The sequence below is a fragment of the Nannobrachium achirus genome (genome assembly GCF_963921795.1).
Source record: "Nannobrachium achirus genome assembly, chromosome: 24".
Classification (NCBI taxonomy): Eukaryota; Metazoa; Chordata; class Actinopteri; order Myctophiformes; family Myctophidae; genus Nannobrachium; species Nannobrachium achirus.
This window is the reverse complement of record NC_137831.1, coordinates 10,089,186-10,111,518: the sequence shown is the minus strand read 5'-3', so window position 1 is coordinate 10,111,518 and position 22,333 is coordinate 10,089,186. Positions and strand designations below refer to the sequence as shown.

Below are 22,333 nucleotides of genomic sequence, written 5' to 3'. Positions count from 1 at the left end.
TAGTTCTGTCCAGAAGAATGGGCAGACACTAAGTTATACTGTGTGGCTTCAAGGCCTCTGGGACGAGCTGTACCATAACAAGATAGGCTTTAAAGTGATCCCTGACTAATACGACAAATATGTCTTAATACATTATAATTGTCCTCTATAACTGCAATGTAAAATTAAAAACACCTTAAATATTGTATTTCTTCTAGAAATAGCTAAACTTTCACTCAATAGGGGAACTGCCTGTCGCAAGTTGATGATGTCATAAATGTCATGTGTCATTTTTATGGCATGCATGTGCAAAAAAAAAAAAAACACACAAACACATTTGAAATATTGATTTGATGCTCATATTAACTCATCTAGTGCCTTTCGCGTGATGTCACGCAATAAGTACTAGAGTACGTATAGTGCCGAATGCGTGATGTCGCGCGAAAAGTAATATATTACTGTAACGGCGAGTAAAAATACCTAGTACAATGGCCGACGCTCCGGAGACGAAATCCGCGCTGATTTGTCATCATCACGGCTCCACGAGCACACAATAGTCATCCCATAACATTGAGGTGGACGGCCGATCTCATCTTTAATGTCCATTATCTCAAAACAACACTTTAGAAGCGAAGATGGAGGCAGATGCTCGCTTATAAAACACATGTATAAACGCTCCTATGCAATCCAGCATGGCACCACGTAAACAATGATCGGTTCCGTCGCAGGATCCGATGACGTCAGACCGGAAGTACTTCCGGTCTAGACTTCTGGCCTTCAAAATAAGACAATGGCCGTTAATGGGGCCGGGAGGGGGCACTCTGGACCCCCTAATCCGTTAATGTCCTGGGCTCTGGATGAGTTAACCATAGGAAGTATTAAGTTTGTTTTTATTTTCACATGCATGCCATAAATTCCATAGGGATAGATCACACTTGACATTTATGACATCATCAACTTGCGACGGGCATTTCCCCTATTGAGTGAAAGATTAGCTATTTCTAGAATAAATAAAATAATTGAGGTGTTTTTAATTTTACATTGTAGTTATAGAGGACAATTATAATGTATTAAGGCATATTTGTCGTATTAGTCATGGATCACTTTCAAATACAATAGCTACTCAGTCCTAGTGCAACATCTAGACTGCTACAAGCTATCCAGTATCAATGATGTATCATAAGAGCTAGATATTAATATAATCAGTGAACACACGATCTACTCTGTAACGTCACACATAATCAATCATGATAATCTCTAATCTACTACAACACCGAGGGGTTTAATAGCTATGCAACGTTTTGTAATAAATAGGACAAAAAACTGGCTCATTGAAACCATGCTGAAATGGAGAGGAGCGAGAGACAAGGGCAGGTATGAAAAAAAAAATAACCTAGCTTCAGTGGCGTCAGTTCAGCAAAAGCTAGGGTATGGCAAAGATGGGAGTCCTCATGGAAAAGAGGCATTACATTTTGTATAACACGGTTCTATTGTGAAAATAGCAGATCTACATGCTCACAACGCCTGTCTTTTTTTTCCCCGTTTTTTACACAGGTTTCAACGGTTTCTTGGGCTGGATATGGCAGCCCCGGAACGGTTGTTCAGCGCAGCTAAACTTAGCATGTTAGTAAACGTGCCGCAATTAACAATAATGCATTGCACCTGTGCAGCTGACCTGCGGAACCTGGGAATATACCATTTTGTCAAGCTGGGAAGAATACAAGTCTGGAGAATATAATTATAATACCTTGTTTTTTTGTATAATTTAACAACATAATAACCAGCGTAGATAGACAAAGAGACATTCATGGATTTATATATTTAAAAGCAACTTTTATTTTCCCCCCTGGACCCAGGGTATGGCAGCTGTGTACCCCTTTAGAGAAAAAAATAACGCACATCCTCCTGTCTTTGGTGCTGAGCTATAACTGACAGTGCAGTAATACTAAGTACAAAACAAGGTAGTCCGCACTCACTTTTGGTTGCTCCAATTTTTATTTAGCAAGCAGCAAATAGACGTTTCGACCGTGAGGTCTTCTTCAGTGTTCACTGAAGAAGAGCTGCGTACCCCTGCCATACCCAATTGACGGCCCTGTCTAGCATGCTGGGACTGCGTGGGTTGTTGTGCCTGTATGGTTACGGCTGGCTTCCAGCCTTCCTATCCTATCGCCCACAGAGGTTCTGCTGGGTGGAGGTGAGAGAGAGAGAGAGATAAGACATCACATCAGTTCCTCCTCTGCTCTGTGTTTTCATTATGAGCCAGGCTAAATTTAGCCACCGCTCCTTGGCTGCAGCCTCTCGTTGCTGGGTGATTAATCCCTTTAGGCCTGAACACATTACGCAATATTTTATGCTTTAAATATTAAAAAATAGCAGATATACAAGCTCACAGCGCGGCACCGAGTGCCGCGCTGCGAGCTTGTAGATCTGCTATTTTTGAGAAAGTTGTGAAAATGTGTGCAAATCTTTGAATATATGTATAGCGAACGCTTTTAACTAAGATTTTGCTTCTGGGTGGTCCCTGGAACTAAATATTTTGAGATGCGGGTCTGTGGCCAAATAAATATCATTTTGGGGGTCCTTCACATGAAAAGGTTTGAGAACCACTGACATAGCAGTCTCTCAAGAACAGACTAACTGAGCTCCAGTTAAGTGAAAAGGACCTTTTCTTTGACGATGGCTGGCCAGATTGCTGACATAGAAACATAGGTTTTTCAAAAGAATCTTAGAAGGATTCAAAAGACACTTATAGAATCGGGTCAAAATTCTACTTTTCACGATTTTTCAAAAATAGCAGATCTACAAGCTTGAGCTTGTATATCTGCTATTTTTCAATAGCTCAAGTATAAAATAATGATACACAAAATGTGTACCCGTTCTAAATGGGTTAAAGCCCTGCAGAAGCCTGATGGGTTTGGCACTCTGTCACTCATTGATTGACTGGGTGACCGGCCTACCTGACTGGATGACAGACTGGATATAGCTGACTGGCTGGCTGGCTGGCCGGCTGACTGACTGACTGACTGACTGCCCCGACAGGCTGATTTACTGGTTGATGGATGGGAGAAAGCACACACACACACACACACACACAGCCGTGCACACATGTGTGTACGACGTGCATCCCCATGCCGCTGTGCATGTGCGCACGCAGTCACAGAAGCAGGGGAGGTGACTGCCTGTCTGTGTGCGCATTTGGTTTGTAGGAGATCCAACCTGAAAATGATTTTGTTCCTTGGATTATATTTAGGTTTTGTGTGTATTGTTTTTTTTTTAAATGTTTTTTTTAATGGTCAGAGGGGTGGGTGGGTTAGTTTTGGATGTTTTGTGTATAAGGTCAAACCAATAAAAAAGACCATGATCAAAAGAAAAAAAGAAAGAAAAGGCAAGGTGAGAGAGAGAGGAAAGATGAAAAAAGGCAAACCTCATTTTCTTCGTGGACTCGTGTGTCGTTGCCCTTGGTAACGATACGTGAGAGGTTAGAGTCTGTCTGTCTTATTTTCACCCTGTCTACAGAGTAAAACCTCAACCCATTAAGTCCATCTTCTGACCCTGGTAAGGGATTTTGACCAAATAAATACATTTCCTACTACATATTATATGATTATATCCAAGCATGCTATCAGGGGCCCTATTATGATCCAGGTCTTATGCCTTATGCCTCTAACTTCTTTACCTTTTTTTCACTATTTTGAAAAACATTTTTAAATACTTCAAATGCTGATCTACATCTGAACGTTGTGAACTTGCAGATCAGCTATTTGAAATATTTAAAAAACTAAAACAAAATAGTAAAAAAAAGGCAAAGAAGTTAAGGCATAAGGCATAAGACCTGGATCATAATAGGGCCCCTCATGTTTTAATGCATCACGTAATAGGCAGGGCAAGGCCCAGTACATTCACCGGCCTTGACCAATGACAAGACAAAATACATAGTCGTGGAATAACAGTTGAATAGATCGTCCCCGGGTCCAGAAAGGTTGTGAGCTTTTGTTGGCTTTTATCAGCGTGTTGTTTTAGAGAGTTCAAAACATTATTCTGGTCATAACACTGTCAACTACAGTATTTAACACTTTGCGTAAAATTTTGCTATTTTACATGGGAAATGTCGTCTCTTCAATATCTTAAAGCTTCTGCAACGACTACAAAATGTTAGACAAATCAGAATCTGATGTACTAATGATTATAAAAATACATCTAACAGTAACGCTGAGGACTCGACTTTGTAATGTAATGAGAGAATGACAGTGTCAGTGAATATCCTCTCAGTGAAGATCCTCACTTGTGTTTAACGTCGAAAGGACACACACACACACACACACACACACACACACACACACACACACACACACACACACACACACACACACACACACACGCACACACACACTGAGGGATACAGAGAGAGAGTCTGGTTAAAAAACAAAAAAACAATTATGTTGAAAACTTTCACCTACTGTATAATAACCACATGCACAGAATAGGGACGGTTTAAAGTGGTTGTCTGTGGGATCTTAATAAAATAAAAATAAATAACATAAAAAGTACTAACAAGAGCTTCCGCCCAACAGCAACAATACCCTAGTGAGCATGAGGACCCAGGTTCAAATCCCACCCCTGTCTCGACAGTCTCGTAAAAACGCACGCACGCACATACAGTATGCATACGTTTTGAACATTGACACTCAGAAACGCACTTTTTGGTCCATCTATCAGCATTCTTATCATTGCACCCTGGCTGCCCTGCATGAATTATTCATCCTTCTGCCATAAAGGTCAGGCGCCAGTGACGTACGTGCATATGGAGGACGAACAGTAACGGGACAATTTTTAATCCCTATTGTTTTATTGTCTTCCTGGAATACAGAGGGATAGAGTAGAGGGCTTAACAAAGAGACCCAAACCACCACCACCACCACCCCATCCCCAAGTCCTAACTAATCACACACACGCAACGCATGCACACAGAATAATCCGATCAGAAAGATACTGTGATCGAGAGAGGATCTTGATCTACCTTTCGCTGATCTATCGGTTCGTGACAAGCTGGGATTTTGCTGATGAAAAACTAGTTAGGGCCGTGGCTGGTGGCACGTTGCACACTGCTGTCCCTTTTCAATCGGTTCAGCCACCCTCACTGATAAAATCAGTCTCTGTAGTAAACTGCAGCAGAGACTGCACTTTCTCAGTGTTCCACACTAGCCGCGGTCACCGCCTCCTAGCAATTAATTTTCAATGGGAGGCGGGCGGCTTTTTAAGCCGTGCAGCGAAGTTTTGGGGCGGCGAGGAGAGCGGACGCGGTCCCGTGAAATCCCCGCGAGCGTGCTCGTTTGTGCATGCGTACGAGGGCGGTGAGAGATGGATTGTGTTCATCTTTGTGAAATACAGCGTGGCGTTTACTCGCTGAGCGAGTGTGTTTGTGTCTCACCGCGGCGCAGCCACCGCTGATCCTAGCGGCAGCCCCGACGGCAACCGCCTGTAGTGTGTAGAGCACCTTAGAAAGCCTGGTCAGATTTGGCATCACAGTTTGGTTTGGTAATCTCTCAGTGCAACTGAGGTCCAAATTGCTCAGATTGGTGCAGAGACTGCAGGGAAGATCATAGGAGTAGGACAACTCCCCTCTCTGCAGTCCATTTATGAGCAGACCACACTAAGACAGGCAAAAAAAATAGTGAGTGATGCTACCCATGTTTTACATGGAGAATCTGTACTTATGCCCCCTGGCAGAAGGTACAGTGAACCTATATGGCACTATATCAGGTTTAAAAAATCCTTTGTCCCTGTGTTAACTAAAATGTCTAATGAGGCTCTGAAATAGAATTGACAGTGATATTGACTACCAACTACTTTCTCTCTGTATGTATTTCTAGTAATTTGTCATTGATGTTTTATGTGTGTCTGCAGTAGGGGTGGAAGCCCAAGCAAAACTTCCCTTTTGGACAATAAAGTTTACCTTGACCTTGATCTTGAAAGGTATGAGCCTAGGAGAATATGAAAACAAAGTAGCCTACAGTATGTACAGGCCAGGAAACCAAAAAGCACCTAGAATACAGTGTACACCACTTTCCAGTGTCAGCGGGTGGCCAAGGACAGAGGAGAGGCTGGAGGAGGGTAGGCTACATGCCAACAGCTCCAGATAGGTGTGGGGGAGAGTTGGAAGGATAATTGGCTACAAACAGTCAGGCGCTGCAGTTGACGGGACCCTGGAGCATGCTGGCGCATGTCATGAGCTCAGCAGGGCAGCCTGGGACTCCCCCACTCACCAGCACGAGTTGGCCCTCTCCTCCCGTTCACCCAGCCCCGAGCCCCAGGAGGCTACAGCTTGTGTTGTATTCGTGGTCCCATGATAGCCCCAAACGGAGGGCCGTGCGTGTTGTTGTGATTTTGTTGTTTGTTGCTTGGTTGTCAGGGGGATATCACGACCGAGCGGACGAGCTGTGGGATCCCAGGAATCAGGAAGGGAACCTAAAAAGTTCCTGCCGATTGTGTCATGCTTTGGCGTAGATCGTTGCACACTGGCAGCGACATCCAAATATTTACATGGTGACTATAGTTGTGGTAGCCAGCGGAAACTGTGCCGAAATCATTTATTTGAAAGGTTATTGGAATGGTTATAGTTATTGGCATTGCGATGTTTCAATAGTTTATTTGTGTTTTTTTGCCAAATCTGCATGTGTTTGGGTTGCACACGTCCCTGTGTATGAACTAGTTTATTGATAGACAGAATCTAAGCTCAATCTAAGCTTACCTATTTTATATGTATTTCTGAATTTTTGTATTAAAATGTTTTTTGTTCTTGACCTTTCCTCCTACCTTTACCATTCGGATCTTCCAATCTTACTGCTTTTGCTGCTATGACACCTGCATTTCCCCCCGGTGATCAAAAAAGTAAGCAGCTGCAGTTGACAGATTTTTGTTAATAACAAATGTCCAAGTCAACAAATGAATTACCAATTACGGAAAGATTTCATAGAGTAATTTCTTAAAAATCTTTCTAAAATAAAATGTGTTGAGCAGCGGTTCGGAGGCTATTTGTAAAGGATTGTCTGTTACAGTTTTCGGCAGTTTATTATCAGAACACAGCTTGTCCGTATACGTCCTTTTTTTACGGTCTATGGGTTTGCCGCTCTGACATCATGCTCTGACATCACTATGATGTCAGGGGATACACTGTGACTGTGACTTCCTCAACTCTGACAGACACTGTGAGGCCTTCGCGTGGCAAACCACACTGGTGTCTGGTGCATGATGACAAAGGTGTTGTTTTAAAAAAAAAAACTTTTTGTGGATGGTTGTTGTGGTCTTGTGCGAGGCCAACGGTGACGTTCTCCTCCCTCGAGGGTTTCCATTGTTCTGGAGCTCCCATTACTCAGCCCAGGCCCGTTCCGATGCTCACGCCCATCCGCAGACCGCAGGGAAGCGGACTAATCTCCAACCATCACTCCAGAGAAGTGTTCTGAACTGCTCTCTGAAGTGCTGAGGCCTGACCTCTTACCTCCTCTCTCTTCAGCCGCCCTCCCCAGGCGGCAGATGCATTAAGATCAATTGCATCTCCTCTCCTCTTCTCCCCTTTCCTTTCCCCTTCTCCATATGGTTGGTCGGTCCACCATTCTATATTCCAGGGGTCTTAATAACGTTTTCAGGCCAAGGACTCCTTAGTTCGGAGAGAGATGAAGCAGGGACCCCCACAACCTGTTCATAGATTCCATATAGTTTCATCGTTTGACAGCACAATCCTCAGTTTATTTTGGATTCATGTCAATTTGTGTTTTCAGATATTTAACCACTTGAACCGTCAATACTTAATAAACTTGACCTTTCACTCTGTACTTAGTCTGCTCTTTTTCTCCTCTACACCAAAGCTCTTTGTCAAAAATAGCCGATCTACAAGCTCACAACACCTCGCAGCGCGAGGCGTTGTGAGCCTGTACATCTGCTATTTTTGGCTTAAGTTCTCAGAATATGGACGCTAGGGTTCAAGTGGTTAATATAAAAAAGGACAAAAGTTTCCATCACACAAAGATTTTGAGGAACACCTGTAGTAACTACGAGGACCCCCTAGGGGTCCCGGACCCCCTGTTGAAGTCCCCTGCTATATTCTATATTACTTTATGCTTTTTTTTTTTTGCTCATAAGATCCACTGAAGTTCACATAATGACGTTCAGATAACATAGTGATTTGAGGCATACCGAATCAAAAGCCAAACTGAATTAGAAGAGACGGCGAAAGGTCATCATCATCACCATCATCACAGTTGCCCATGGTAACTGCCAAGGTGACAGCCAATGAGAGTTCGCCGTGGATAAAAGGGCCTTAGCGGGGGTCTCCTCATAATCTCTCCGTGTTATTTCATATCACGCTGTCGCCGTGACGATCTGACTTGGTGCTCTGCCAGCAGTGACACAATGCCAACGCCCAGGGGCGTCACAAGGGGTAGGAAAGTGGGACTGAGTTACTGGGGCCCAAGGTGGAGGAGGGGCCCTTAACTCTTTCTCAGCCTGATCACACTTTTACACAATTATAGCTAAGGTGTTCTCAGCCTGATCACACTTTTACACAATTATAGCTAAGGTGTTCTCAGCCTGATCACACTTTTACACAATTATAGCTAAGGTGTTCTCAGCCTGATCACACTTTTACACAATTATAGCTAAGGTGTTCCCAGCCAGAACACACTTTTACACACTTTTTCTAAATAGGTGAAATAAATGATAATCATCGAAAAAAAAACGATCGGTAGCCCTTCTCTGTCTCACCACCGGTCTAACCAATAGCATGATTCTTCTCTATACATGAACCGGAAGTGCTTTTGATTGCTTCCGGGGCAGATTAGCCTTTTCCCATAGACTTACTGTATAGACGTTAGCGTTAGCATAGCCGTTGTCCTAGCGGCTAGGCTAATGAAAAATTTTCCATGGATTGTACACACGGAGATGATCACATGCACCCACATAGATGTGCACGGATCGTGCACGTGAAACGCACGGGTGGAAAGACGACTCGGCCAAAATCCCCACTATATGCCAATGCAGATCCAGATAGTTATGGTGAGTTTATGACCGTGGGATCGAAAAAAAGAAGGAAAAAATGGCGTCCAAGAAGGAGGGGGGTGGGCTGATGTTTATAAACATAATATCAGATCATAATACAATGTTAGAAATTTCCGGCTAGTCCACAGACAAGCCCATTCTGACCAGGCTAGTCCACAGACAAGCCCATTCTGACCAGGCTGTGAAAGAGTGTTAATAACTTAATCTATTGAAAAATAGCAGATATACAAGCTCACAGCGCGGCACCGAGTGCCGCGCTGCGAGCTTGTAGATCTGCTATTTTTGAAAAGTCGTGAAAATGTGTGCACATCTTTGAATATATGTATTTTTTTAAGCGAACATTTGAAAGTCAAACTTTGCTTCTGGGGGGTGGTCCCTGGAACTAAATATTTTGAGATGGGGGTCCGTGGCCAAATACATATCATTTTGGGGGTCCTTCACATGAAAAGGTTTGAGCTCCACTGACATCGAAACATAGATTTTTCAAAAAACCTTAGAAAGATTTGAAATATTCAAAGATTTTCATGATTTTACAAAAATAGCAGATCTACAAGCTCGCAGCGCGGCACTCGGTGCCGCGCTGTGAGCTTGTATATCTGCTATATCTGCTAATAGTTAAAGCACAGGGGCCCCACAGTGAATCCTTGTACCCGGGGCCCAGAATTTGGTGCGACACCCCTGCCAGCAGCGACACAATGCCAATGCCCAAGCCTTTTGCCAAGCCGTCTGCCAGTCCGCCGTGCCCATTTTCTCCATCCGTCTGTCAACATTAATTAATCCACATTCATCATGCATGAATGTAGATCCATTCCAGGTTTAAGTCTCAAAAGCATCAGGCATCAACTCGTTTATTAAGATTCAGGAAAACCTTAACCATTTTTTAATAAAAAAAAATCTTTGAAAAGGGGGGTGGGGTTTTAATATTTCTTTCTGTCAGAAAGCTGTAGCATTAAAGATCTTTTTTTTTCTCTCTTTTTAATAAAATCATCTTCTTTATACCAGAAGAAGGATTGACTAAAGTATATGATTGATTATTAGTTACATTTAAGTAATTTTTTGAACCATTTCTATTTCTGTCAATTTGGGAATTGATGACTTTGTGTGTTGCTGCATACATCTACACCTCGACATGGCAATTTCTACCACCCAACAACTTGATGGGTATTTGTGTGCTTTGTGATCTATACCTTCCGTCCGTCCGTCCGTCCGTCCGTCTTTCCAGCTTGTCCCTCTTTTTAATTTTGGATCTACAGTATCTATCATCCTGTTAGGGCCTTCTGTAAATTGATCAGTATTTGCAGTCCATTTATTTTGTGTCAGTCCGTCTGTTCTGTTATGTGTCTAATTTCCAGCTATTCCAGCATGTAGGGAAACATCCACGCACCAATAAGTCGACCATAGTGTTCATGCAGGGCACGGGAGTTGCAAAAGCTCAGCTGTAATCAGCTGTCAGTCTGCTGCTGATTACTTTCAATCAGCCACGCTTTTCTCCACACCAATCACACCTCATTCCCTCAACAAGACGTGATCCGTTTAAATACGGCTCTCTCCTACACTAGATTTCTGCTTCAATTCCTGCCAATCTTAGCTGCTGCTGCAGGCAAAGCTTGCCTCCACCACCCCAGCCTCCACCTTATTGTTCAGAATCATGCTCAAACATTTAAACAGAATGTTGAACTGAAATTCATGTGTGCATAGCTCTAAAGTAAACTGGAATTCATTGTTTGCTTGGCTCTAAACTGAATGCAATGTTCTATGGCTTTAATGTTAAAATGCATTCAAGTTTGCATGACTCAAGTTAATCTGATTAAATGTCTTGATATGGGCCCGCTCTTGTAAACCCATGGGCTGATTTTGCTTCGGTCTCCCAGGTGCAGGAGAAAGCAGTCTATAACGAAACAATGAAAAGACAGATTGACGCGTTTTGGCGTGAATGCCGGCTAATAATGTGTTAAAGAGCTTAACTGTATTCAATTTGTCGCAATAATTGGTTAAATCTACTTTGACCTGAGTGTTCCTGACTGAACCAAGTGTCTGTTTATCTTTGGATTTTATAGGCTAAGGTGTTTGCCTGCAGTGTGAACTGCAGCAGGTGACCAGCTAGGACAGGGCAATTATTTTTTACCATGGGGCCACATGAACAACAGAAAATATTGTGGAGGGCCGGGCCAAAAGGCAGTGCTCTCTGCAAGATGTGCTCCCCGCAAACTAAACACACGGCTTTATGTGTACCTGCGACTTCAGTAATTAAATACTTTGCAGTAAATCTTTTGTTGAAAATTCGGCATCGTCTTTGCTTTTTTTTTTGCCACTTTTGCGATTTTTGATGGGTAAGGTAAGGCAGGTCGTCTTGACTTGTGACCAGTTTGACCACCTGCCTGTTATTGAGACAACATCAAATGATCACGCACATGTGCTGATGTACAGTACGCATTGCGTCCATATGTACGTGAATAAAAAACTTCAAAATAAAAGCAATGCAGCTTTAATCCATGCTTGAGGTAAAATTAGAAAATGTGTTTATTTTGTAATTTGCCATTAACCCTACACGGTTAGAGTGAACCAAATTGCCGCATACGGCTCCCGGGCCGCACAATGCGGCCAGGTCTGATCTAGGATGAGCTGGTTGGTGATCTTTGAACTTTAACCAAATGCTCTGGCCTTCAGTTGTAACCTCGTTTTCTCCCCCGTCTTCTCGGTTGACTCAGTGATGGAGGCTAGCATAGAATTCCTGTCAGCTGTCAGCAGGTGGTTGTTGTACCTAACAGCAGGGATTTGAAATATAATATTAGATACCCAAGTAATTAAAGGCAGTCATACTAATACAGATCTACCAGGGAGCTGGGCTTGAGTCCCTAGGGCTGTCACGATTAGGGCATTTTACATGGCGATTAATTGTCACTCAAATAATTGCGATTAAGGATTTAATTGTGTCTTTGTCGTTGACAATTACATTTCTGTTTGGCTTGTAAGGCTTTTGAAGTTTGCACATGGCAAATATGACACCTAAATATACAAAGAAATTAAGGACATATTTGACAACTTCGCACTTTAAAAAAGGACATTAGAAAATAGCCGATCTACAAGCTCACAACGTGTCGCATCGTGACACGTTGTGAGCTTGGGAGCTTGGGAGCTTGGGAGCTTGGGAGTGAATACCAACTGAAGTGGGATAGATTCTGTGACCTTCTAGTTATGAGATCTCAAAGATATCCTCCATCTTTGCGTGTCTCTCTTTATCCCTTATCCTTAATCCATGTCACACAGTAAAAATAGATCAAAAATAGTGCTGATATCTTGTCACTTGGCGGATTCGCTTAAATCTTGCCAACCTGATCCCCCAGCTCTTATTCAGCTTTGGTAGCCATAGAAACCACCGGGGCTTCTTAAAACATGTCTAAAACTAACCAGGAGTTGAGCCAACAGTTGTACAAACTTAATGTGAACAGTCCACAACATCTAGAGGAAAAATCTAGAGGAAAAATCTATCCTAACACAATTGCTTCTCATTACTGTTCCCGCTGGAAATTAAGTTGAATTTTAGTTGTGTTAATCCAGTGCATCTCTGAGTAAGAATGTCATGCTTTTGATGCCAAACATTTGCTTAGAGCACAGGAGGAACACATTTCTTGCAATCTGTGTTTTGAAATACGAAAACATGTCGACCGACAAGCTTTGACAGTAAGCTGTCAAAACAGCTATTGGGCTAATTGTAGCTAGCCAGTTTTTGCCTAAAATCTTGTATGTCAGTGTTTCAACTGACTGTGGGGTTTATCTCTCTCTGTGTGTGTGTGTGTGTGTGTGTGTGTGTGTGTGTGTGTGTGTGTGTGTGTGTGTGTGTGTGTGTGTGTGTGTGTGTGTGTGTGTGTGTGTGTGTGTGTGTGTGTGTGTGTGTGTGTGTGTGTGTGTGTGTGTGTGTGTGCGCGCGCACTGTACCTCTCCTTCTACAGGAGCGATTGATTTATTTCTGGCTTGCCTTTGAGGAACAGGCTAGTGTGGATGTCAGCACCCAACATCAGATGTTGACCTCAAGTGATGAAAGCAATGCACAGCCAGCCATGACCAATATTCCAATAATGAATTCTCTCTCCCTTCCTCTCTCCCTCTCTCCCTCCCTCCCTCCCTTCCTCTCTCTCTCTCTTTGTTCCTGCTCTCTCTCACCCCCCAGCACCCCTCTCCCATCCTCTAACCCCTCACTTTACCTCACTTTCATCTCCATCTAAATCTCTCTATTGTTCTCACTCACTCCCTCAACCTCAGCCTCTACCTTCTCGTATCCCATCGTTGTCTTTATTTGTCTTATCTGTCTTGTCTGCCTGAAAACATTTATTTATTTCTAAAATAGCCGATCTACTGTCTGTACGAGCTCACACGCGTTGGCAATGCTGCCGTACGACAAAGTACAAAACAACAACAACACAAAAAAAAAAAATCACATTTGGTTTCTGCCCGACAGCAATGATATGATCTTTCCACTAACTAACAGGCTGAGCCACCTTAACCTCTAGCCACCTCTGCCATGTTTATATGTTTTTGTGAGACAAATCTTAACCAGATCTATCTCTCTCTTTCTCTCTTTAGACCTCCTAAATGGAGCCCAGGAGAAGTGTGAGCTTCCACCTCTGGATGGATTCCCTCACTGTGAGGGCAAGATCAAGGTGACCCCCCCCCCCCCCCCCCCCCTACACACACACACACACACACACACACACACACACACACACACACACACACACACACACACACACACACACACACACACACACACTCTCAAATATATATATTTCTTTTACAAAAATATTTTTACCCCACGGTTTTTACAACCCATTTTTTTCTCACCCAGTGCCAACTACCTAACCTGTAGTCCTGGTTTCCACTCTCCCCCTGCCGCGCCAGGGGAATTGGGGAGCACCTGGCTGGCTAGGGGGAGGTAGTATAGAAACCAGGATTACTGCATGTTTTTGTGAGGTCATCTACCCTAGGAGACACGGGGAGAACATGCAAACTCCACACAGAAAGGCCCTATCGCCAACCCCACCTAGGTTGTGCTATGGGCGCTGATGCACACACTCTCAAATATTGACACTTTCTAATATTGATTATCATTTTGAACAGGAGGTCAGTAATGGGATTTCCAGTTTGTCATTGTAATTTCCCCCTTTTTTTTATGACGGTGATTTACTGACACAAAACCAATCCCGGTGTGAGTTTTTCATTAAAATGACCGGCAGGAGAACGGAAAACTCATTATCTTTAGGCTGTACAACGAAGGAGAACACCTCTCTGGAAGCCTTTCCTTGCATTAAACTTTCAGGTGTTTTATTTTTACATTATTAGAGCATACAGGAGACAGGTGTCTTGGCATACATCAGTGGTTCTCGACCTTTTCACGCCGTGACCCCCAAAATAATCATATTTTAACTGGGGACCCCCTCAACCTGACGAGCACTAAGAGTTCAGGCATTACATTTTGTATAACACGGTTCTTTTGTGAAAATAGCAGATCTACATGCTCACAACGCCTGGCAACGCTATTTCACAATTTCTACCTCTAATATTTGACAATTTGGCCAATGTTTAATTTGTCATTTTAGAGGTAGATTTGCCATTTATTTTTTATTTTTTATATATATAATTGTTATCCCACGATTTTGCAACCCATTTTCACCCAGTGCCAATTGCCTATGTAATCCTGGGCTCTGCTCTCCTTCTGCCGCGCCTAGGGAGACAACGGACTGACCTCATGCTTCCTTCAATGCATGAGTAGTCCAAGTTGTTTCTTTTCACCTGACAGGGGGGATTTCCCCGGGATGGACGTAGCGTGTGGAAGGAACACGCTATTCCAACCAGTTCCTTTCCCCTCCATCAAGTGCCCCGGCTGGCCAGGGGGAGGCATTATTGAGACCAGAATTACTGCATGTTTTTGTGAGGGTATCAACCCTAGGAGACATGGGGGGAACATGCAAACTCCACACAGAAAGGCCCTAGATTTGCCATTTCTGCCAAATGTTCGCCCCACAGTAGGGACGCTAGGTTTCATGTGAGTGAGTAAGTGCCCTACCTCCCTGAATGTTACCAAGCAGAAGCACCCCTGTACTTAAGGCAGACGTTTTCCTCCTGACCGACCTGACCAGACATGCAGGGTTTTGTGGAGGCTATATGTTACATAGCAGTGATTTACATGTTGCGTCGTGCTGAGTTTGATTAGAGAGCACAGGCATGACTCTGTCTGCATTCCCATCATAGCTTATAGAGAACCAGAGAAGTCCAGTGGTTTTACATTCACACATCTGTTTATGTCCTATTACCTGAACTGCGGGGGCTTTTTGAGTAGAATGTGAGGGAGGGAAAATTAGTCCCGCTGTCAGTTTAAATTGAGCACACGGTGTCCGTCTGGAGAACGGTAAAAGCAAAAAGCCGATGTGCATGCGCACGCGCACACGATATGTGTCTGTGCACGCGCACATCTCTTTGTAGCTGATATCACCCACACCATCTGCTGGGCCCGTCTCAACCCTGTACCAATACTGTCAGCTTGTCCAGCTGTATGGCAGCCGATAACAAAAACACACAATAATGCGCACGCACACACGCACGCAGGGGCGTCACACTGGGGGTGAAAAGTGGGACTGAGTTACTAGGGCCCAAGGTGGAGGGGCCTTAATTATTTTATACTTTAGCTATTGAAAAACAGCAGATGTACAAGATCTGCTATTTTTGAAAATGTTGAAAATGTGTGCAAATCTTTGAATATATGTATTTTTAAGCAAAAACTACATTGCATTTTTGCTTCTGGGGGGTCCCTGGAACTAAATATTTTGAGATAGGGATCCGTGGCAAAATACATAATATTTCACATGAAAAGGTTTGAGCACCACTGACATAGAAACTTAGGTTTTTAAAAAAAAACTTAGAAGGATTTAGAAGACATTTTGTAGAATCGTGTCAAAAATATGCACAAACGTTCATTTTTCAAAAATAGCAGATCTACAAGCTCGCAGCGCGGCACTCGGTGCCGCGCTGTGAGCTTGTATATCTGCTATTTTTCAATGGTTAAAGCACAAAATAATGCATAATAATTTATTCCCATTCATGGGGGGCCCACAGTGAATCCTTGTACCCAGGGCCCAGAATTTGGTGTTGCACCCCTGCACGCACACACGCACACACACACACACACACACACACACACACACACACACACACACACACACACACACACACACACACACACACACACACACACACACACACACACACACACACACACGCCACATGAGCCACATCTTGGTGCCATTCATTTTCTGGAGATTAATAATTAAGCACCTTGACTGTGACAGCTGTCATCAGCTGGAATGCGTTCAAGCCAGCTAGTGAGGTGGAACATGCCGGTTTCCACGAGTAAAATGGAAAATCTAAGGAGATTAAACTCGGTCAGCATGAAAACCAAAGTAATTCTTGCTGTGCCACTATAGATGCCAACTGGTTTCACACTGGGGTGATTAAGTCCAAGGCAAGTCACAACTCTTTCAGGGTATGTTGCAGGTCAATAAAAGAAAACATAACTGGAACATCCACTGGAGGGTAAATGCAGGACTAGGGATGGAAATCGGAATCGGCCAATATAAAAAATCGGCAGGTATGATATCAAACCGGCCGAATCGGTGACCGGCAGGTCACTGACATAAATACCGTTTTTTATGCCAATTGTGTCTATGGCACTGCACATGCAGCATGATGCTCTGGTCCTGTGACTAAAGTAAACATTAGCAAGTAGCAGCCAGCCTACTTAGTGGCAGCCTACAGAATACAGATGGCGCTGATTACCTTTGCAATGTAAGGATATATTCCATAATCCTGTCAATGTCATCTCCTGCTTTCCTCCTGCCTAGTCCAGACGGTCATATTTATTAGACTGGATATTGTCTGTGATTTTGGATATTGTACTATTGTGATTGATTTGACATTAGTGTTGTTCTAGCTTATTGGTACTCAAATTGAAGTATGTCTTGTAGGCCTACTTGGCCTGAAAAAAGGGTATTGGAGCAACCCTATTTTCTAGTTCTTAGCTAAAGAAATCGGTATCGGAAAAATCGGTTTTGGCAGGTCATTCCTTCATAAAACCAGTGGATCGGTATCGGCCAAGAATTTTGCAATCGGTCCATCTCTATGCAGGACCAACAAAAATCACAGCCAATTCAAAAAATATAGGCTAGGTACTGTATGTGTATGTATGGGCTCATTTCTCTGTTCCAAGTTTAGATTTGTTCACCACTTTCCCCCCCATGCCAACTGGCTGTTTGAGCCTAGGCTTGGTGGCATATAGCAGTTATTTTGTTCCTTATTTGACAGCCACCAGTGTTTGGTTGGGCTCATTATTGGCCGTAACTGAATATCCTTGGCAGTTTGGGAGTGCCCAGCTAGTTACATAGGTTACTCCATGCTAACAATATGGAAAGGCAGCCCTGTGCACAAAGCAGTAGGTTAAACTTGGCCTTAGTGTCAGTTCTGTTGTTAAGATATTAAGGGTCAAATTGAAGCAAGTTTTGCTCTGAAGTCAAATCCTAACCACATTAACCCTGGCGTCCCTATTTTGGGTATATTATTATATACGAAAATATTTTATTATTGTCATAAATAACGAAAATATCCGATGGGGTCTCTATGCAACTATCCCTGTTAGTTTGAAAGTATACAATAAAAGCTTACAGTATGTGATTAAAGCAGTCAAGGCTCACAGCAGAGGATTCTAGGTAAAGTTATAAGTCCTGGCTTTTGTGACTTAATTCTGACTCAGTCCAAGTCTCAAATCTACAGCTCTGGATGTGGACTCTGTAGTGGCAACAAAAGTCAGCAATCTATTGTCAAATAACTTTTAAAGTAATTCACCTGCCCACAATCGTGTCAAATCCTGTGACTCGCTTTTAGGCCTAGAAAACAACGGTTTAGAAACACCTCTTATTTCAGTTTTATGAACACTAACCACTGATCCATCTCTAGGCACTAATTCCTCCGTTATGCCACAGCTTTGCACTCCCATTTCATTTATGTATCTCTCATGAGTTGTTGACAGTGTCTTAACTTTCCCCACAGTGCTCGTCGAGACCTCTAGTTCTTGTTTTCTTACTATGAATGTACCATATTCTGTTACTAACCCTTCTGTCCATCTGATGAATCCATCTCCTCGTTTTATGGAGCTCTTAGCTTTGTCATCCAGCCCCGAAATAGCACTTAATTCATTCAACATCCCTTTGGCCCGTTTCGCTGAGAGGCAATCCTGCGATCCTTTTCCGATCAAAACGAACTGGTGAGCTGACGCTTTCCCACCCTGGCTGGAATTTAGATTTGACTTTCCTCCTTCCACTCTATTCCCCTCTGGGCGTGTCAGCCGCCTCTCAACATACTTCAGAGCCAGGATACTAGAGCGGCGATATAGCTTTCGCTCTGGCATCTAAGCCTGGCAGAATCCTTCCTCCCTTTCATCCGTCTCATCAGCCATCGCTCAATACAGCATGGGAGAACGTACAGTACAGTACGTTCTCTTTACCATCGAATACCGCAGGGGAGATTTCTTACTGGACTCCAGAGTTAGAAGTCTTCGGGAAAGCCCATAAAGGAGTAGTTCACCCCCAAAATTACATTTGCCCCCAAAAAATAGCAGATCTACAAGCTCACAACGTGTCGCAACGAGACATGTTGTGAGCTTGTAGATCGGCTATTTTTTGGCAAAGAGATTTGATAGAGAGTGAAAAAAAGACTATATCAAGTACGTATATTATAAGTACGTTTTACCAATAGAGGGTTTAAACGTTACCGGATATGCAGCTCGGCAAATAAAAGGTGGAATTGATCCCAGTGCATGACGAAGGACGATTTCACGATAAATTAAATCTCCACGATACGATTATCGTGAATGTTTTTTTTTATCACGACAAATGATAATATCGCATATCGTCCCATCCCTATATGGGAGTAAACCCCATAATGTGTGTCTAAAGAGTAAGACATGTCATTAGAACAACCTCATCGTCCCTGCGTCTAATGAGCCGTTGAGACGCTGTCTCAGGGGTGTCCCACCAAATATCTGGGCCCCGGGTACAAGGATTCACTGTGGGGCCCCTGTGCTTTAACTATTGAAAAATAGCAGATATACAAGCTCACAGCGCTGCGAGCTTGTATATCTGCTATTTTTTGAAAAATCATGAAAATCTTTGAATATTTCAAATCCTTCTAAGGTTTTTTGAAAAATCTATGTTTCGATGTCAGTGGAGCTCAAACTTTTTCATGTGAAGGACCCCCAAAATGATATGAATTTGGCCACGGACCCCCATCTCAAACTATTTAGTTTCAGGGACCCCCCCCCCCCCAGAAGCAAAATTTTAGTTACAAATGTTCGCTTAAAAAATACATATTCAAAGATTTGCACACATTTTCACGACTTTTCAAAAATAGCAGATCTACAAGCTCGCAGCGCGACACTCGGTGCCGCGCTGTGAGCTTGTATATCTGCTATTTTTCAATAGCTAAAGTATAAAAAATAATTAAGGACCCTCCACCACCTTGGGCCCTAGTAACTCAGTCCCACTTTCCTACCCCTTGTGACACCCCCTGCGCTGTCTAATTATGTAGCTTGTTGTACCTCTGTCGGGCTCCGCCTGAAGGCATGTATTACCTGCCCCGACCAGCGAGCTGCTACAAATTGACCGCTTACTCCTACTAACCTTATTTCATGTCACAGTCCACAGTGGCTCATAAACTGAAAGATTTACAGTAGCAAAAATGGCAAAGATACTATACTGGATGTACTGTAAATGCTCACGATGCATCACGTTGCAACGTGTTTTAATCTTTTTCTTGTAGATTGGCAGTCTTAGCTATTGCATGACACCATTTACAATGAAGTATAAAATGATTACCTGAGACGAATAACAGTCTAATATATGTATATTTTTTAAGAATATAACAGATTAAAAACGTATAGTTTGTGGTTTACAGTCTCGTAATTAAAAATAAAAAAAATCTAATCATGCGTATTTTTTTCTGTTAAGCACTTGTGCTTCATTTTCTGCTCTGTAAAGCGCTTTGAGCTGCATGTCATGTCCTGAAAGATGCTATACAAATAAAGTTTTATTATTATTCAAAAATGTTAAATATGGACTTAGACAGTTTTTTGACTAAGGTAAAATAAAATAAATGTCAATGTAAGAAAACAATAAATAGTGGTAGCCCTAATTACACAAATGTGCTGCTGTGCATGCCGGCAGGCAAGTATACTGTACCATCTGTGCACGTGTGAGATTTGAAGTTTAATCTTCCATGCTTCTCCTCCTCCTCAGTGGATGAAGGACATGTGGCGGTCAGACTCCTGCTATGGCAACTACGGTGTGGATGGAAGCACCTGCTCCTTCTTCATCTACCTTAGTGAGGTGAGACCTCTCTCTGTGTGTGTGTGTGTGTGTGTGTGTGTGTGTGTGTGTGTGTGTGTGTGTGTGTGTGTGTGTGTGTGTGTGTGTGTGTGTGTGTGTGTGTGTGTGTGTGTGTGTGTGTGTGTGTGTGTGTGTGTGTGTGTGTGTGTGTGTGTGTGTGTGTGTGTGTGTGTGTGTGCGTGCGTGGGTGGGTGGGTGGGTGGTGATTTAGACGCCAGACAACATGTGGAGATAGCTGGCGTTGTGTATTTGTTTTAATCAACAGCAGGAAAATGTTCAATAACAAAGATGTGGAAAATTCACGTAATGGAAAACAACGAGACAAAAATCCACTTGTCTCTGTTCATGTTTCCCATTCATCCTCGACTCTGCCCAATAGTAGTTCCAGTTTGGCGTTTTGCAGATTATAATATTATTATGCAGGGCCGCTGCAACCCATTTTGGTGCCTGACCCACAACTGGCTGTTGGGTGCCCCCCTGACATTAACCGATGGCAGTAGCCAATATTTATCTATTGTTGATAAGCACACATTTTGAGCTGGTTATGTTGGTGTGTTGGTTATTTGCTGCCTACCGAGCTGTATTTCTGAACCGTTATTTCTTATAATGAAGATGTATTTGTTTCCCTTGCACACAATTGGGAAATTGGGAAACACCAAAAACAAAATAAACAAATATCAGAATCGGTTATCGGCTAAATTGTTATTTTAAACATCGGTATCGGCCAAGAATTATGCGATTATGCACTCCAAGGTTTCTCGATAGAGGAAAGTCAGGGATGAGGCAGAGGTGAAGAAGTTCCCAAGTTTTTTTGTGTGTGTTTTCGTGTTCGCGTGCGTGCGTGCGTGCGTGCGTGCGTGCGTGCGTGCGTGCGTGCGTGCGTGCGTGCATGCGTGCGTGCGTGCGTGCGAGGGAGAGATGGACGGCTCTAACAAGCAACCATGTTATGATCCCTGCAAAGATGGTGTTCTCCATGTTATTGTCATCCCGGTGTCAGTTCTTTCCCTTCCACCTTGTTCTCTTTTTCTCTCTTCGCGCCCCCACTCCTCTGTCCATCCATTGCTCTCACTCGCTGTCACTCTCTCCTCGTCTCCCCCTCTCTTTGTGTGCCTCTCTCTCCCTCCAAGCCTGTGTCTCTCTGTCATCTCTCTCCATCTACTGCAGGAGTCTTCAACGTTTTCAGGCCAAGGACGCCTTAGTTGAGGGAGAGATGAAGCAGGGACCCCCACACTACCTATTCATAGAATAGAATTTAGTTTCATCGTTTGACAGCACTACCCTCAGTATATTTTGGATTCTTGTCAATTTCAGATTTTAACCACTCAATACTTAATTAACATGACCTTTCACTCTGTACTTGGTCTGCTCTTTTTCCCCCTCTACACCAAACTTATTTGCTGAAAAATAGCCGATCACAAGCTCACAACGGCGTTGTGAGCTTGTAGATCTGCTATTTTTGGCTAAAGTTCTCAGAATATATTATGGACGCTAGGGTTCAAGTGGTTGATATAAAAAAAGAGAAAAGAAGTTTTTATCACACAAAAGATTTGGAGGACCCCCTGTAGTAACTCTTGAGGACCCCCTGTTGAAGACCCCTGATCTACTGTATCTCTCTTTCTCTCTGGCTGTCTCTGTCTGGACCTGATCTATCCCAACCCCCCACCACCCGTCTCCGTCTTTGTAGCTTGGGGTGTAACAATATAGTAACGCAATCGAAAAATCCACCATTTTAATTTGCAATGATCTACTATGTTGTTTGCAAAAGCAATATATATAATATCATTCCGTTTTGTCTTTGTATCGTATCGTATTTAAAATGCAGTAATCGGTATCGAATCGTTTTGCAATGCAAATAATTGATTGTATGGAAACTAAGT

General features: G+C 43.1%; 1 protein-coding gene across 1 annotated transcript in view; it reads left to right on the top strand.

Annotated features, from left to right (window-relative positions):
• Window positions 1-22,333, top strand: part of mgat5 (alpha-1,6-mannosylglycoprotein 6-beta-N-acetylglucosaminyltransferase) — a gene marked incomplete at both ends in the record, with an annotated part of 195,562 nt that overhangs the window by 59,790 nt on the left and 113,439 nt on the right. The window contains 2 exons of the mRNA XM_080720798.1: window positions 13,612-13,688; window positions 20,367-20,456. Coding sequence (XP_080576924.1) covers window positions 13,612-13,688; window positions 20,367-20,456 — 167 coding nt within the window. The remainder of the gene's footprint in view (window positions 1-13,611; window positions 13,689-20,366; window positions 20,457-22,333) is intronic.